The sequence below is a fragment of the Physcomitrium patens genome, chromosome 12 (genome assembly GCF_059467195.1).
Source record: "Physcomitrium patens ecotype Gransden chromosome 12, ASM5946719v1, whole genome shotgun sequence".
Taxonomy (NCBI): domain Eukaryota; kingdom Viridiplantae; phylum Streptophyta; class Bryopsida; order Funariales; family Funariaceae; genus Physcomitrium; species Physcomitrium patens.
The window spans coordinates 16,384,384-16,403,843 of NC_143421.1; the positions used below are offsets into that span (position 1 = coordinate 16,384,384).

The 19,460-nt window shown below is 29.4% G+C and overlaps 1 protein-coding gene across 1 annotated transcript; it reads left to right on the plus strand.

Annotated features, from left to right (window-relative positions):
- Window positions 1–1,767: 1,767 nt before the first annotated feature.
- Window positions 1,768–7,574, plus strand: LOC112289773 (IAA-alanine resistance protein 1). The gene is made up of 11 exons (XM_024535338.3): window positions 1,768–3,047; window positions 3,628–3,711; window positions 4,007–4,056; window positions 4,271–4,322; window positions 4,615–4,761; window positions 5,031–5,260; window positions 5,613–5,747; window positions 6,039–6,146; window positions 6,561–6,662; window positions 6,893–6,937; window positions 7,133–7,574. Exons 1-11 carry the CDS (start codon window positions 1,928–1,930, stop codon window positions 7,283–7,285), a joined length of 2,226 nt encoding a protein of 741 aa, XP_024391106.1. The 5' UTR covers window positions 1,768–1,927; the 3' UTR covers window positions 7,286–7,574.
- Window positions 7,575–19,460: the final 11,886 nt, after the last annotated feature.

Here is a 19,460-nt window from a genome sequence, read left to right on the forward strand (position 1 = left end):
TGTGCTATCTTTAACTTTTAAATATCCCTCTACCTTATTACATACTTGTTAATTTTGGTGGCCATATAATAGCACCTTATTGTAACAATATGAATGTACTAAACTATCTATTAAAGTCCTAAAAGTAAAGCATGAACATATTAACAATAGATAGAGTTTACCTAAGTTGCTCCTGCGTTAACTCCAAAGTTTGAGGTTTTGCAAAGCGAAAGTCATTGTTCACTTTACTTCAAAAAAAGACAATTGTATCATATTCTTCACCCACTAATGCTTTCTTCACATGTATCTATAGATCATGTACTTCTTATTGTTATTCTTGTTTGTATGAAACTCTCCCACAAACCTTGTATTCTCCCACAAAACCCCAACCATGGCCTTTGATAAGTAGAAATACACTAAAGGAGAGCCCATCATGAAAAAGGTCAGTTCTTGAACATACTATGTACAAAATCTAAAGAGGCTTAAAAAATTTAGACCTCATATGATCAAGGCACTTGCATGCAGTATGGGTGTTTTGTGAGGCTTTTTGAGCACATTTTTCAAAGACATGGTATACAGAGATTCTCATTGAGCTAAACAGAGTGCATAAAAAATGAAAAAAAAAAAAAAAAAAAAAAAAAATTACTATATTGAAGCAATGGCACATATTTGAGGTTACCTGATTATACTACCATTTCATCTATGATGCACATTGGGCAACAGGTGACACCAAGATGAGGCCTGATGCATGGTCTAAAAACTTGCACTGTACAACATGAAAGACTTGTGAAGGCCATTTTGATTTGAGACTCCTGCACAGAATATGGTTCTTATTCTGAACTATTACAAATGAGAAAGCTCAGATATGCAGTCATGAGTGTTTCTTTTGGTGTAATGCACATGGACATGACAAAGTCTGTTGAAGCATGAATGTGACTTTGGGTTGAGCATTGGCTCTATTACATCCACATGGTACATGCAACATTGAGTAATATGCAAGAAGAACTTGTCTAAACTTCTTGATTTAAATACTGAGTGTGGAAATGTTTTAATCACTATTTTTGCAAAAAAAATCTCAGGAAATTATGTATGATCTAGCACAGACAGTGTGTATCCCATAGAATTAGAACCCAGCTTATTGCTGTAGAACCTTGACTCTATACATCATTCATAAACCAAAACAGAAAAAAAAAAAAAAAAAAAAAAAAATGATGGAAAGAAAATATGTCACTTACCTGAATACCTCACATTCACATCCACCAAGAAGAAAATATATATATATATATATATATATATATCAATAATGTATCAAAAAAATCAAATAAAATGTAAGACTTGTAAAGCAAAAAAAATTATAAAAAATTTAAAAATCAATCTTACTAAATACTAAAATTATATGTACACATGGAAAAAACATAATAAATATAAAAAAAACAAAATAAAAACAAACAAACAACAACTTCTTTCTTTCTATGTGCATATCAAAACTAATTTAACAAATTGTGTAGCAACTGTTTGCACCAAACGAAAAAAGAAAAAAATAAAATAAAATAAAATAAAACTTGTTAAGAAGATAAAATTCTTCTAATCTCTTATATGTATGTATGTATGTATGTATATATATATATATATATATATATAGATGGATCCTCATTTGCTTGGTTGGGGAGTGAGGGTTGGTTCCTTTGCCCTAGAAACGAGCTTCCGTGAGACGTCGTCATCGCCATCGTCACCGTCGTCGTCGTCGAAGGTCTCGGAAGAGGAGAAGAAGAAGCAGGAGAAGGAGCTCGCCGAAGATGAGCATCGTCGACCCTCGTCAAATGCACAGCCCAATTGGTTTGACCCAGGGCGGGAGGGAAGGGAGGGGAGGGAGAAAGGGAGGGAGGAGAGCGAGATTCATGTTGGGTGATTCCTTTCCCCCCCGTTGCTTGCTTGCGGATCCCTTCTGATGGCGCTGTCATGGGTTGTGCTTCATTTCGGGATGGCGATGGGTCGGGGCCACTGCAGCAGTAGCAGTAGCAGTAGTAGCAAGAAGCCCGTCGCCATGAACGCCCTAGCTCTGCTCTTGGCAATGCTCCTGTTGCTCCTCCCGCCTACCTCCGTCGCCCAGGAGCAGGATGAGGCCTCTTTGCAGAACTTGTTCGCCCACATTCGCGAGGTTCAGGAATTGAACATCAATGGATTCGGGGAGCTGGCGAAATTCAACGCGAAGAGGCCGGAGGATTTGTCCGTGGCTGATCCTGTAGCTGGAGTGGGGGCGGAGGAAAAGTTGGGCGAAGGGGATGCACCTGATTTGTTTGCGCACATTTTCGAGCTGCAGCGGAAAGCTCTGGAGAGGAATGCGGAAATTGAAGGGTTGAGTGATGAGGAGAGGAAGAAGTTGGGTTTTGAAAGTGAAGAAGAGGATGAGGAGGAGGAGAAAGAAGCAGAAGTGGAAGGGGAAAAAGGGTCTGAGGGCAGTGGAATGGCTGATCCTTTAGTCCAAGCCAGGATGAAGCAGTTAGAGGAGACGTTGAAGGGCTTGACTGACCGGGCCGTCGATAACCAGGGGGAGCTCAATGCGGATGGGCCGCAGTTAACTGCGGATGGTGCGAAAGGCGAGGACGTCATTAACCTCTTGCATAAGTATGCGTATGAGATGCATCAGAAGCTTCATCCGAATGCGGCTGATGGGGAATTGCAGATGGGTACCGAATCAAACCACGAGGTTGCCGCGGAGGAAGAGAAATCTCACGGTGGGCATGAAGAAAACCACGTGGATCACGAGCATTCACTTAAGCACGATCACCATCATGATCGCGGACATGAAGAACACCACCACCACCACGATCACGGCCATAGAGATGAGCACGCAAATGTGGGCTTTTCTAAAGCAAGCGATGCCCACTGTCATCACCATGATCATAGTGGTCACAGTCATGGACATCAGCACGGGGAGAGCGTCAAGAAAAGGGAATTCAGACTGCCTGAGGAGATTGCTGAGGAAGAGGATTTGCTACATTATGGTTTCGAGGGACATGTGTACTCAAGTGATGAACAGTCTAGTCGCTTTCCAGTTCCCGAGCTAGGTTCGATTTCTTTTCTCACTCGCAATTTTAACGTTTACATTTGTGCAGTGCATTCTTTGTTTATCCACTGTAGGATGATGTATAGTTTCAGGGGAGACACAATGTGTGTCGGAAGCTCACAAGTGCTCGAAGGGCTTTTTCAGACCTCCAGTTCTGGACTCAAGGTTCGAAGGATCAGAATTCAAACTGAATGGCGTTGAATTCGTTTTATATTATGTCTAGTGTGGATCTTGGAAACGTGTGGTTGGGACACAGTTGCTGGATTTGTAATGCATTCTCTTCATTCTAAAATTTTCTCTTGGTCTTTCACAGCACGTGGTTGTTGGAAGTGCTTTTTAACTGTAAGCTTTATAGTGTATTGGGATTAGGTCATGAGATAATATCTGCAAATACTTGGCAGTCTGTTATGGACCTGTATTTTTGACGAATAACCAAGGAACGGGCATTTTTTTGTGTACGTTGCGTCAAAGTTATATGCGGCTGTATATTTACTATTTTTGTTGTGGAAAAAATGAACTTTACACAAAAGACGTTCCAATTATTGATGATCTTTTGCTTGAATGTGTGTGCATGTGAAAAGGCATCTGGTTGCGCGCAATGGGCTGTTCAATGCTAGTGAGCTTGGCCTCTCTTATATGCCTAATGCTGCTCCCTTGCATTGTCTGTAAGTATCTCTCAGAGTCCCTTACTCTTACTTCTTTGTTTTTATTTATTTATCATCCTCCTTGTTTTCTTTTTTTCTTATTCTTTTACCTAGAACTAAGTGGTTGGGGATTCCATTTTACTGTTTGGTACCCGTGTTAGACGTGCAAGAGCTTCGACTGAAAGAATCAATTCGCAATTGCTACTCTTACTTTCTGGTGTTCCCAAGTTATTTGAACAAATTTGGTACGGAACATTATAACAGTCTTGGAAGTCGTCATGTTGTGAAACTGAGCTGGTTCTTGTGTCTCATGCAGCAAATGGCAAGCCTTCAGAGGGCGTGGTCAACGCTTTGGCTTCTTTTGGGGTACGCTCTGCAATATTTAGTGGCAGGGACCTTGCCTCAAATATCTTTTTCATGGATCAGCTGTCTTTTCTGCCTTTTGATGGTTTTTTGGTTGCAGCACTGTATGTAGAACAACGAAACTATTAAATTATCTAATAGCAGGCACGAAAGTTCATGCTATTCACCACAAAGATCTTAGGATTGTGCTGACAACAACGGTGGATACGTCTTACAGGCTGGTGCAATGTTAGGGGATGCATTCCTTCATCAACTTCCTCATGCATTCGGTAACCACTTGCCACAGTATCACACTACATGTTTCTGAATTAGGACCCAGCTCCTTCTGCAATTCATCGTTTCAAGCAATATCACGGGTTCTTTTTGAAGTATGATTTAGGGGGTTATGGTGATTAAATAGTGGCAGCTCTTGTCCTCTGAACAACTAGGGCTCAAGTTATACTAGCTGAGAAGTTTCTCCTCCTCGATTTGAATCGTTGAAGCTTAGGAGATGATGGAGCACACTGTAAACAACTTATAGCTCGTTTAAATGTATAATCGTGTTCTTTTCTGTGGCTCCAGGAAGTTCTGAATCTTCATCTCATTCTCACGGTGCACATCAGCATGATCATGATCATAGTCATGGTCATGGTCACGAGCACTCTCCCGCTGCAGGCCACGGTCATGCACACTCTCTGCAAGACTTGTCGATTGGTCTTGCTGTACTCGGTAAGGCTTGCCTGAAAACCAGAATCTGGTAATCTAATATTCCGTTGTTTCGTCAGTCTGTTTTTAGATTTCTATTCTATCATACACTAGAAGTGATCACATTGAGTTTTATTCTTAACACTCATACATAATGTTAAAACTATAGTGTTATTTCTCTGAACTTTTTGACCGTCTCATCCTGATCTTTTCCATTGTGCGCTATGGAATCATGTTATTGTATTCATGATGAATAAATTATGGGTTGAAATTTGACGCCTGTATGAACTTAGGTGGAATCATTCTCTTCTACATTGTTGAGAAGATTGTAAGACGCTATGAAGAGCTGTCCAGTCGCGGTGGCCAACGTGCACTTGGTCACACTCATCATCATCATCAAAAGAAAAAGAACAAGGTCAAAAAATCGGAGGGTTCTGAGAAGATTGAAGCAGTTGGGGATGTGGCTGCCCTCGAAGATAAGGAGTCGAAACCTTTAGAATCTAAAACTTCGGATCTTAAAAAGGTATTATCTCGTTGTACACGACTTTGGGCGTTTCAATTATCTCAAATTCCATTAACTTCCAGTGCTTCCTACTTTTCATAGAACTGGTTACATTCGTTTTGGTTCATACGCCTCGAAACCATTTCTTTCGAGTTTTGAATTATGTAAATAGCTTTTGTTAATGAGAAACAACATTTTAAGGCATACTCTACTTGATGGTGGAAATCTTGGTTAACTCTATTTTTGGAATTCTATTGTTGAACCATGAGTCCTGCAATAGTTGTGCCACTAAAACACGTAGTTACCTGAAGTTCAATTGCAAATGTTTGGCATGGTTTTAAGGCGTTTCTTGAACTTGTAAACTAAATAATAGAGGAAAGGTGGTAAGAAGAAAGACACATCTTCAGTTGGCGATGCCATCCCTACAGCACCGGCACAGCCACAACAGCAGGTGGATGCAAGTGGGGGATTCGTCATAGGTTACCTCAACCTCTTCTCTGATGCAGTGGTACGTAAATTATTGATTCCTTCTAAATGACGATCTAGGGACTTAAATATAGAGTTTTCCCATGTGTAGCTATCACGTAGACGTCATTTGGTTGGCTCTGTTTTACTGTCATAGTGTCAAGGGAAATCCTATTAACTAACCTATGACTGCTTCTGTTATAATTTTGTATGGTCTAGTTTTGGCAGAGCATCGCATAATGTACTGAAAATTCAGTTGTCTTGAGTCTCGTGGTTATATTTAGACGTCTTTAAAGAAATTGCGAATGTTTTTTGGGTGTGTTGTGTATTACAGCACAACTTCACAGATGGCATGGCCCTTGGGAGTGCTTTCTTGCTGCATGGCACAGTTGGCGGGTGGTCACGAACTTTGTTTCTACTTGCGCATGAGCTTCCTCAGGAGGTCTGTCCTTTTTCGTACTTCAGTTGGTCCCATGCATATCTTAATTCTTTAGAATGGCTCAAAGTTTTTATTGCTCAATGTTTTTATGTCTTTTGGAGTTATGCGGCTTTGAATATCTATTGTGGATTTCATTTGTGTTCAACGTAGCGTTAATCTGTAAAATGTAGTGTTGAAGTTTTGCTGCTCGTGTGCTATGAGTGAAGAATATCCAATATATCCTTGTTGTTTCCAACCTGCAAGTTCTGCCTGTGAGACTGTTGTTGGTTGGTCGCAAACTAATGACCTTCAAAAGCTAGAAGATTTTCCTCTATTCAGTGAAACTCTCTCTTCAGCAGATGATGAGCTATTTTCAGATGGTCATTAGAAGGCCAAAATAAACATTGGGGTCTGACGAACCATGTTTCACGGAATTAGGTTGGGGACTTCGGAATCTTGGTGAAATCTGGCTTCAGTGTGTTTGAGGCTCTTGCATTCAACTTCCTTTCGGCTTTGGTTGCGTTAGCTGGGACTGCTGCGGTATGCCCTCACTAAACATTGATCTTAGCGTGTAGTTTGCTAGGAATGAGTCTTCGATCTGTTGATAATCTAAATTTGAGAGAATTACCATTTTGTATGGACTTTGGCAAGATTTTTTTGTGTACGTCGCTATTATAAGTACTGTTGAATTTGTTGATTGGAGAAACCTAGAGTGTGAACGTTGGAAACGTTTTCTCCTAAATTGACTTAATTAGTTGTCTTTTTGACAGGCCCTGATGCTGGGTGGCAACGCGGGTCATTCCTCTCTTGTTGAAGTAAGCAAGCTTATGAGCTCAAGTTTGATTCTGTTTTCAATTAACAGGGCTATCTCAAACAGTTCTATTTAATTATGAATAATAGTTCTTGTAGTTGAAGTCTTTTCTCTCAACTCAGATTGTGTCCACGACTGCCGTATTTTTGCTCTAAATCCCAAGGTAGCCTTTTCAACATATGGGTTACTACTGTTGCAGGGCTTCATTGCAGGTGGATTTATCTACATGTCGGTAGGTGGTGTCATGCCTGGCATGCATGATCAGGGCAACTCCTTCACTGCCACTCTTGCCCAACTTGTGCCCATGGTGCTTGGCATGGGTGTGGCTATTGTGATATCTCTTGCTGAGTGAGTGAAATGCATGAAGTGATCACTTCAGTAGCTCTCCAAGTCGACTAAACTGATGAGTGGAGTGGAAGGTGTTCCTCTGCCCTGTAATGGCGGTTTGGCTTTTCATAGAAAGTGTTTTGAATCACTGACCAACTTAACATGTCATGAGCATCTTTTAGATGATATTCACGTCGGGAAGCATGATCATATTATTAGCCGCCAGTTACTTTCAGGGGAGCTTCATTTTTGAGCTATGTATTCTTATTGTCGTTGCTGAAGTAATGAGATGCATCAGAACTTTTTCCGGTTTATTGATTCCTTCCTTTTCTTTTATTGATGCCTTTTTCGTAGTGACCTCCTTCCACATTTTAAACAAATGATTTTTTTAAATTCATGGCTTCCTTCCACATTTGCCATCAATTAGAATGAAAAATAAATAAATAAATAATCATTCGTTTAAAAAATAGTATTTTTTATTACTTTTAAATATTATTTCAAAATCTGCTTTTCAATAATCTCTTTTTTCTATTATTCTATTTAATTTAGTTGCTACATTATTAATAACCAATTTTTAAAATTTAAGATAGTGAACTTCTTAAAACATTTTTATTTCTGAAGTTTTTGAAGTTTTTTACTAAAATAATGCACCATAACAATATCCAATCCTATACTTCCAAAAAGAAAAAAATTAAGAAAGTATACTATTCATAACCTTAACATTATAAAAGTCAAGATATTCTTTATCACAAATCTTTTAAATGTTCTTATAATATTACATATATATATATATATATATATATTTATTTACATCTAAACTTCAATTTTAGAACTTAAAATAAGAAAAATATTTAGTTGATAAAAAATGTATATAAATCAACTACATTAATAATAATAATAATAATAATATATATATATATATATGTTTTTTTTAAGTGTGAGTCATCTTTAATTTTTATTAGACTCAAAGTTATTAACCTTAAATATATTATTTTTTTGAGAATAAAAGACATATTTATGTTTGTTATAAGTTGTTGGCCTAATTGCTTTTAATTCTTTAGCTATATGCTATTCTTGTTAGTTTTACAAATTCTCTTGATCATCATAAGGTTGCTACTATGATAGTGTAATACTTTAAAGACATTCATTTTTTAGAAGGTTTTACTTTAATTAAGAGTCAATTAAAAGTCAATTGATTTCTAATTTGAATTAACACTTTTAAAAATATACAACACATTATTATAATATATGCTTAATAGAAGCTATTCACTATATATATATATATATATATATATACATATATACAAAGAGAAAGAGAGAGAGAATTGTTAATGCTACATCCCCAATTTATATCACAATACTACATGTGACCTCCTTGTAGACAACTAGCTAATAATATGTCTCTTTCTTCAATTTATTTTTTTATTTCTTTGCTTTAAAAAAGGCTAGTAGTTAAAAACACGGAATATTTTATGAAAATACAAGTTAAAAGCTGGTTTTTAAAACTATATATATATATATATATATATATATATTTGCTTCAAAAATTATTTATTCTATTTTTATTTAATTTTTAATTTAATTGCTAAAAACACAAAAAACTAATTTTTTGATACATTCTATTTTGGGATAATATTGAGCTATCAAATGTGCCATAAACATAGATACACATTTTTTAGACAATTTAAGTTGTGTGGAGGTCACATAGGGTGTAGCAATATCAATTGGAGATGTGGCATTAGCAATTCTCTCTATTTCTATCTATCTCTTCTCTTTCTCCCTCTCTCTCGCTCTCTCTATATATATAAGAATTATTTGAATATATTAGTTATCTTTTTTATATATTTAATTAAATATTTTAAAAGCCATTCTATTTGCATAGTATTCAATTTTTAAAAAAGTATAAAAATTATAAAATTTATATTTTAAGTATAATATTCTAGGACCTAAATATTATTCTAAGTTTATTTATATTCTATTGTTTTTTAAAAACTGTTTAATAAATCTGTACAATATACTTTAAATCTTATTTTTAATTGCATAATATTCAATATTAAAATCCTACACTATCCAAATTTCAAAAAATAAAATATTGTAGTTTATTTTATTTTTTAAAACCTAAAATATATATTATCTAATTATAAAAAAAAAAAAAAAACAAAAAAAAAAAAAACTAAAATATATTGGTTTTGAAATAATTTATATTAAATCAGAAAATTAAGTTCATATAACCTTTTTTTGGTCTTTGTATTTAAGCAAACCTAATTACTTTATTAGATTGACATTGTCACAGTCCATGATATTTTTCTATACCAATATAACTATATATATATATATATATATATATATTATCTTATTAGAATTTTTACTATCTTAATTCAATTATGTAGCTAAGAAAATTTGTCATAACTCAAAATTGGTATATATAAAGCTAAAATATGTTCTCAAATTTAACACCTACTACACTATGATATTGATGGTTTATAAAATCATGATTCTTGAAATCATCCATACTTTATTATAAATTATATTTTTAATCATATCCTTTTTATATTATTTTAATTTAAAAATAGAGTATATTAAGTGATTTTTTTATAATTTTACTTTTAAGAAAGAAATCAATAAAATCTCTTTGATTGGATCTTTAATATATATATATATTTATATTTATATATATATATATATATATACACATAAAAAAATTAAAACCGCCATCTATATTAAAGCTGAAAAGTAAATTCACATTTTTTTCTAGTTGCAAAATCACTTATTTGCAACTTACAATTTAATTAGACGAATACTCAAGAAATGACCCATAAGCTTTTAAATTGCTTTAAAATTGCATAAAATATTTTAGCCTCTTTTTATCTGTATAAAATACAATTTGTAATGAAACATTGATAAAATCAACACATAAAGTATTTGTGTGTAAATAGATATATATATATATATATATATATACATACTAAATTTATAAAATTAAATTTTAATATACTATTTTTTAGTATTAACTTTAATTATTAAAATTTGAGATTATATAATCTTAAAAATACTTGAAGTGTCAAAGTTATTTATTGTCAAAGCAATTGTGGTATTAAAGCTTGATTTTGCTAGTTTCACAAAGTTCACCTAATTTTACTTGGCCAGACAGATTACATTTATTGCAAATTTATCTTATGGAGTTTTTTATATTCATTTAAAATTTACCTAACTAAAGTTACTAACTTAGTTTCCAAGCTATTAAGTTAATGTCTTCACTAATAATATTGATTCAAGATTTTAATCCTTTAAAATATTTAAAAATATGTATCTTAGAGTATTTATTTTAAAAAATAGCACCTTTATGTACAGATTGTAATTACTCTTTATAATGGCAAAATATGTCAAATTATTAAATTATTGATTTTATACCAAATTGTGTCACTGACTTAAAATACAAGAGTAATTTCTACTAAATTCTATGAAATTTATCAATTAAAGATTTTATTTAATTATTAAACATTTCATCATACCAATTTCTTTAAATGTTTTTAAAAAATTTAAAATTTTGTAAAACCTTAAAATCAATAAATTTAGTTAATCAAATTATGTAAAAATTTATTTAATTTTGTATTTACATAATTTGATTAACTAAATTTATTGATTTTAAAATTTGTATTGAATTATATTTATTGCTGCTTACAAAAGTTGAATATATCTTAAACTATATTGTTAATTTTTTTAATTTATGAATGATTTTTAAACTTAAAAGTCAAACATAGCATAAAAGTCAAACATACTTAAAAGTCAAACAAAAGTCATAGCATAAAAGTCAAACATACTTAAAAGTCAAACAAAAGTCATAGCATAAAAGTCAAACATACTTAAAAGTCAAACAAAAGTCATAACATAAAAGTCAAACATAACATAAAAGTCAAACTGAGACTAGAATTGAAGTGAAGAGTTGCACAAATGAAGATGACTATAGCCTTATTTTCATGTATAGTAACTAAGAAGAAGGATGTGTTAAATCTTCTTAAAAACATTTGATATTGGATAAACTTTTAATTTTAATATTTTATCCAATATTGTTAATGTTATCCAATATAAGTTAAAGCTTGTAACTTTTAATTTTAATATTTTATCCAATATTGTATGTGTGTAATATATATATATATATATATATATATATTAATATATATATTAATATTAATATTAATATTAATATAATATATATATATATATATATGTATGTGTGTGTGTGTGAGTGTTTAACATATTTTGTTTTAAGTATATTATTAGAATTATATTCTTGAATAAATTTTTACAACCCATTAAGTTTATTGGCGTGTACATAGGTACTTAAATTTAAGTTAAAAAATTTCAATATTTACAAAACTTTCTTTGATGATTTTGGATCAATATAATAAAAATATTTTTAGTACTCTTATTTTTCTACTATCTTTAAAAAATAATTTATATATTTTAACATGATTATATATGTTAAAAATTATTACAATTGATTTTGAATAACTAAAAGTAACAATCACATATCTATTTTTGAAGTCATATAATTCAAGAGCTACAGCAATAAAAACAGTTATTCTCCAGATTCAATTCATTGAAATTAAAAAGAACTACTAAAAATTTGACCACTATAATATCATCATCAAAATTACAAAATAGTGTTCTAATCTAAACTAAACTCAGCATTAAATCTCATAATAAAAATACAAATAAATTATCATACATATTATTGCACTTGAATTTGATCTGTTTTTATTATAAATATTCAAAAGTGTACTCTTAAACATTGCCATAAAAATTTTACTATAAAACTTTTTAAAAATATACATATATGTGTATATTGTATACCTTAATTAGTTTCAATTTTTACCTGATTCTTTTTATACCTACTCTTTAAAAACCAAATTGTTATTTTTTGTTACTTCATAAAGTTATTATTATTATTTTTTTTTTTGTTTCCTTATGGTGTTTTCCTGTGCTACTCTAATATAAAAGAATATCATTTTTGATGGTAAAGAAAATATAATTTTAAATATATATATATATATTCTATTTAAAATAATGAAATATTAGAAATAAGTCCTTTAAAAAAATTCCTATATAGTTATAAGAAATTATTTATAAAAATATCATCTTTTGAAAAAAATCATATTAGATAATGTTTTTGTATTATTTTCTAATTTTATTAAAATTATTAATACTATTGGTATTATTAATATTACTATTTTTAATATTATTTTTATTATTTATTTCTTTGATTTTTTAAAATTTTAATCTATGAATTTAATTAATATTGATATTAATAATTTTATTTATTTAGAATTTTTCGCAACTTTTATACCACGATTCATATGATGTTGCTTTTATCTTATTCAGATTATCTTTTTATTTTAAATATTTTATTATTTATTAATTTAATTAATTGAATAATCTCATTTTTAAATTACAATATTAAGGTTTGATTATTTTTGAAGTTTTTTTTATTTTTTATTTAAAAGGTTTTATAATTTTTTAAAATATAATAGCATTTAATTAACATCAAAATTATGAATCTATTTTAAATACAAAGTCATATCTTCATGTAAATAACTTAATTCTATTTGCTTTTTTTACTTAAGGAGTATAATTATTATTATAATTATATTATATTTGTAAGACTAAAATAATTTGTTATACTTATTTAAAATAAAACCATAACAGTACTTTATCTAAAATATGACCACTATTGAGAAAATTAACATGCTACCATATTTAACTATTGAAAATATAAAGTTATTTCTTAATTCTTTTAAAATAAGTCTTAAGATGACACTTAAAATTAAGGTATGTTTTTAATGGCACTACAAATTTTATTCAAAATATAATTCTCTTGTGATTATAAATAGAAAAACTTGATAAACTAAATTTTGTTACTATATTAAGAATTTAAAAAAGTATTAGTAATAAGGTCTTTCTGCAAATTGCATTTCAATAAAAGAAAAAATTATTATTAGTGCTCTTTTAGTAAAATCTTAATATAATTTGAGAATGTTTTTTGTTTAATATTTTCCTCCCTCTCTTTAATTATACTACGCTAGCTTTATTTTACTTATTTATTTTTATTTATTAAAATTTTATTTTATAAGATAATATTTTTTTAACTTTGAAGATATAAATTTTTTCCAATTTTTCTTTAATCTATCCAAATAAATATCTTATTAATATATGTATTTTATGGATTCCAATAGATTTATTTTTTAATACTTAAAAAAAATCACATGCCTTCTTGCTATATTCATTTCTTTATTTGGTAGGTCATAACTTTTTTCTTAATTTTTCTAACTATATTAGCTTAAGCACTTTAGTCTCAAAAAACAGAAGCTATCTTCTCCAAGATGAATTTCCACGAAATTGGGCGATTTGAAAATGATCACTTTAATATCTTTATTGCCTCATTAATGTCATGTATTTTTAAGTGGATAAAATAGTAATAGTAATAAAAAAAAGTTATAATATATTAATTTTTTATTTAATTATTCATTGATTCATATTTTACAATAGTATTAATTATAATTCGTATTCTATTTTTATCCATAATTCAACAAACTAAATCTTCTAATAATCTTAAATTATTTCACATAAAATCTAATTCAAATAATTTTAGTCGAATTTGCACTTGAATATTTTTATTTGTTGACTTCACAATAATTTATAAGCTTGAAAAATCACAAGTGAAATTCTAACCAACTAATTTGCTATGTGATACCAGAAATGTAATATTAATATCTATAGTAAAATACAAAAAGTAAAACAAAATATCAATAATATCATATAATAGTTAATATGAAGTATTAAATTTATTTGTTAAAGAATCTCTTAGTATCAAAAAATATATCTCCACAATTCAATAAATATAAACATGTAAAAAATAAACCTACTTGTACTCTAAAGAAGTCACTTTAAATGCTATCTACTACAATTTGGCTCATTGCAATTCTTTGAGAAATGTATATCCGATAGTATATAATCTTCTGGTCTTTATAAATTGGCAAATCTAGTTGAAGGTTTCTATCTAAATTTTAGTTTATTTATTTAAATTGAATATTTTGCATTTGTCTAAAATATGTTGTATAGAAGATGTCTTTGTGTCAAATTTTTGATACAAATATTCTATTCTAATATTGTAATAAGCCTTAAAATAGCCACAAACTTTGCTTGTAGAATCCCACCAATTGTTTGCAATTGCCTTAGCTTTAATATCTATGTCTTTTATGAGATTTTGTTATCTATACAAATAAATAAATAAAAATAGGATAGAATTGCTTGCCATCAAAGTTACAAAAAAAACCTTAGGCTTAATGTTGAGCTAATAAAGTCCACATTACAATTAATAAAAGCTTCAAAGAAGAGATTGCTTATCCATAAAGACCAAAATAAGTATTTGTTCCTATAGAGTAGTACATTTTAAAAAATTCAAGTACATAAGTACATCTGTTATCTAATGCATCAATTAAGTATTAGAATTGCAAATAGGTAGAAATTTAGAATCTCATATTTTTAAATTGAAGATGTAAAGTTCCAAATACAATGTAACTATGTAAATATATATATATATATATATATATATATATATTATAATTAAAAGTATCCAAACTTAGACAATCAATTTCAACAATATTTGAAGCTTAAATGCTAATATAAACTGAATATAATTAATCAACTTGCTTTTAGATATAAATCCAATAGAGGTTAAGCTAGTATATAATTTTTTTTATTGCCATTGTTTGTAGTATTATTTTTTGAAAGAATGCTCTAAAATTCAGATAATCAAAAATAAAATTACAATAAATAATATTTGTAAAAAATACTAATAATATTATTAGTAATAGTCTTATTTATTTTTAAAAAGTAAGAACTTAGAAATCACCAAAATGCAACTTGAGGTTGTTGTAATGAATTATATGAATATTATCAATTAAGAAGTTGGTCTTTTAAGAGACACTCAATTTGGAATAGTCCTTCAAATGTATAATGTATTGTGACACTATGTGTCTTTGATAAATATTAGCACAAAAGGACTTTTTGAAGTGTAATTGAATTTTGCACAAACCTTTTTCATGGCAGCCAAACTCAACGCAAAAAAGACAACACCTCCTCACACACACACACACACCCTTCTAAACTCAAAGCTATATAGAAGTTGACTACAACTACATGCAATATTTTAGTCCAAAACATAGCATTTTAAAATGACCTAATTACAAGAAACTTGTAAAAGTTAGTTACATTACATACACAACTATTATCATCCTTCTAGTAATATACAAAGCTCATTGGATGAGATTCAAGTTGTACCCACATTCCCTCTAAATATTCATCTACAATTGAAGCCCTAAAGACAATAATATTATTCTTTGATACCTCTCATCCACCCTTCCTTCCTTCATCCCCCACATCAAAGTCCACATTGAAGTTGGTGCAATTACTAAAGCCCAAGTACAATCATGCATGGATACTTCCCATACACCCCAACTCACTCACTCATTCACGGTCATCAAAAGAGAGTTGGTCAAATCACCACATTCTATAAACAATTCTTCCTCAAAAAACTCATGATTCCAATGCCCTAACGGGGTCTCCAGGTTAGCTAGCCTTCTATGGCTCTCAAGGTGCTTGCTCTAGGCTTTGATCCGGTTTGTAGGATTGAACCCTAAAAATATCATTTGGAAATGTTTTGCATTAGATGCAGTGGAAAAGATAGTGTAAAGAAGGCTAGAAGTAGAATAATGGACATGGCACATGTACACTGATGACACAGACACACTGTCTATGATGTGTATATATGTTGATTTTTGGTGTAAGGATGTTTATGTGCTGATTGCACATTCTAAATAGAGAAATTTGCATTCAAACTTCTGGAACTATTCTAATACAGTGTCATAGTCACTCATTCATTCATCTACTTTTGATTCCATTCATTTGTTTATTTGCTTTCCTATATATGTGAAAACTTGTTAAAAGTAGTAGAAGAATTACAATGATGCTCATAGTTTACATGTAGATTTACACATCTTTGTATGATTTCATTACAACTATGTCATTGTTAAAAGTGTTTGTGCACATATATATATATATATATATATATATTTAACAAAGACGTTGATGTAATCAACATCTTTTATTTTTTTTTATGATCGACAATAGCTAGCTTGAGTTGCCCATGTAAATTGCAAAGATAAAGGTAGTTCCAATGTGGAGCTTTTATACTGATGTTGAAGGGGTCTAAAAATGACCAACCATTCCATGAAGGCAAAGGTCAGGGCAATTCAAAGCCTAAGCAAGGAATATTTTGCAATAACTTCAGTCTTTACATTATTAAGATTATTTTGTTTTTATAAAGATGGCTGTTACTGGATTTGGGGAATTTTAAATATTTTTTTTTATACATCAGTATATGGATTACCCTTTCCCCTTTCATTAGTGGAAACACAAAAAATGATAAAATTAAAGGATGAATGTGTACATTCCACTTTAAAGTATCCACATGTTACCTAAAATCCACATGAACAGTAATCCAAAACTTTCTTTATTGATATTTTTTTTAATGAAATAATAACATTTATCTATTTATAATAAAAATATAAAATAATGTCACAATTCAAGTTTTTAAATTGATGAAACTTAAGGCTTCCAACTGCTGCCAACTACTTCTGATAGATCATTTTGATCCCATCAAAGGGGTTCTTCTGTCACCCACCCCACCAACACATGGCCCCATAATGAAGGTGATTTTAAGCTAGTTCAATTCAATTTATTCTATAAAAAGTTAAAATAAACCATTATATATATATATATATATATATATATATATATACGTTCTAGAAATCAACTCAATACTTCATTTTGATTTGATAAACTTCAAACCCTCTCGTCATACAACACATGGTTTCCCTTGGGATTTGGCAACATGTTTGAGGAAACTTTTCATCCATGGATGAAGGCGAGGCCAATTTCTTCCACGCCTCTTTCAAAATATAGGGGCCCATGACAGGGCTGCTTTCAGTTACATTGGATGTATTCTGGATGAATGATAATTGCCCTGCTGGCAGGGGGTCCTGGGTTGGACAGGGTACAGCTAATCGGACGCCGTGGGGAACACGTGGGTACCTGAAGGGAACGCTGGTTCCCGAGAACCTCTACAAGTCTTCCACAACTCTGAGGACATCTAGAGTTATAAATTTTGCGAAAAGAAACATGGCAATGTATGAAGGTGCATGATTTACTGGTATTTTTAGCTCGTTTTATATATGCCGAAATCTTTTTATTTGTATGAAAATATACATTCCAAAGCAAGTACATATATTTATATGTATATATATATATATATATATATATATGAAAAGAAACAGACTGATGGACTTTGATGAAAAGAAAGTGAAAAAATTACCAAAGGTGTCATTAATGTAAAAAAACAATAAGCGTAGAGAAAATAAATTCAGTTTAGTCGCTAAATATGTTTTTATTTTTTTAAAGATGTCTCAATAAACTCTACTAACTCTTCTCTTTAAACATCATTTTTTCTTGTATTTAATTTAATTAATAATTAAAAATAAGAAAAAAAAAACTACTCCATTTTAGATGTAGTCAGTTGAAAAATGATTTTATACAATGATTTTTTATTTAAAAAAAAAAAAAAAACAAAACAAAACAAAACAAAACAAAATAGACATATGCATCATTAATTTTTCACTTATATAAGTTTACACATTCAAAATTGAAGAATAAAAAATAAAGAATTTATATATATATATATATATGAAATGTATTGTATATATTTTTCATGCATATTATTATGAGACTTTATTTTTTAAAAAAAAAACATTCATTACAAAAAAAAAGAAAAAAAAAAGAAAAAAAGTATTCAACACATACACATCATAAGAATATTTTTCAATTCTTGAACTAATGATTCTTAACTTTAAACATTTGCATATGCAAAGTTCTACAAAAGAAGTGAGACTTTCTAATTCTTTTGGCAATAATATTAAAATTAAACTTATATATATGTTTAAGATTCTCAAATACATATTGTTTTTAAAAATATATATATAGCAATAACATCAAAGATAATAAGTTTGCCAATTCTTTTGGCAATAACATCAAACTTCAATAGCCATATATTTCAAGGGTTTTCAATGGTGTGAGGTTCTCCAATTTATGTAGAAATGGTGTCAAATTCAAACACTTGTATATATAAAAATGTGCCAAAATATTATATTTTTTAATTTATGTGGCAATGATATCATACTTTAATAGCCATGGATTGCAAGAATCATCAAAGATATAGGATTTTCCAACTTATCTAAGAATAATTTTAAACTCAAAAATTTATGTATATAAAAATATATCAAAGATGTCAAGTTTGCCAATTGTTTTTGGAATAGCATCAAACTTTAGTAGCCATGAATTTCAATAATTAGTAAAAACATCAATGTTTATTCATTTTGTTGATTATGAATTTGATTGTGGCATTTAAGTCTACTTAATAAATAATTTTTATAGATTGTAAAAGTATAAAAAAGCTAAAGATTAAAAAAATTAAATTAAATTAAAAAATCACATAATTAAAGTATAAAATCCTTGTTCTAATTGTCATGCACACATTGTAAGTGTGTATTTTATAATTAATTCACATGAATTATATCTTATTAAACATTCTTTATGTTCTTAGATACATAAATATGTAAAAATATGTAAAAATTTATGGTAAAATAATATGTATTTAAAAAGATAAATATATAATATATAGAAATAATTCATAAACTTGAATTCTTTTGTAAAAATGTTTATATGTAAAAATATCAAATTAATTCTAGCTTTTAAACAATAATATTTGTATATAAGTGTTTTTATATATATATATATATATATATATATATATAACAGTATTTTCACTATCATGTTTTTGTAAGGACATTTAAACTCGGTATTTGCATACATACACATATATAGGTAAATTTTGGTAACATTTCTCTTATACTTACAATAAGATCTTAAATTGCAAAATTACAAAATATTTATAGCTTATATTTTTATACTATTTAAATAAATAAATAATATTTTTTATAAATAAAGTTAAAATTTTAATATAAATATTTTAATAAGAAAAGTATTTTTTTTAAATATTTATATTTATCACAATATGTATTTAAATT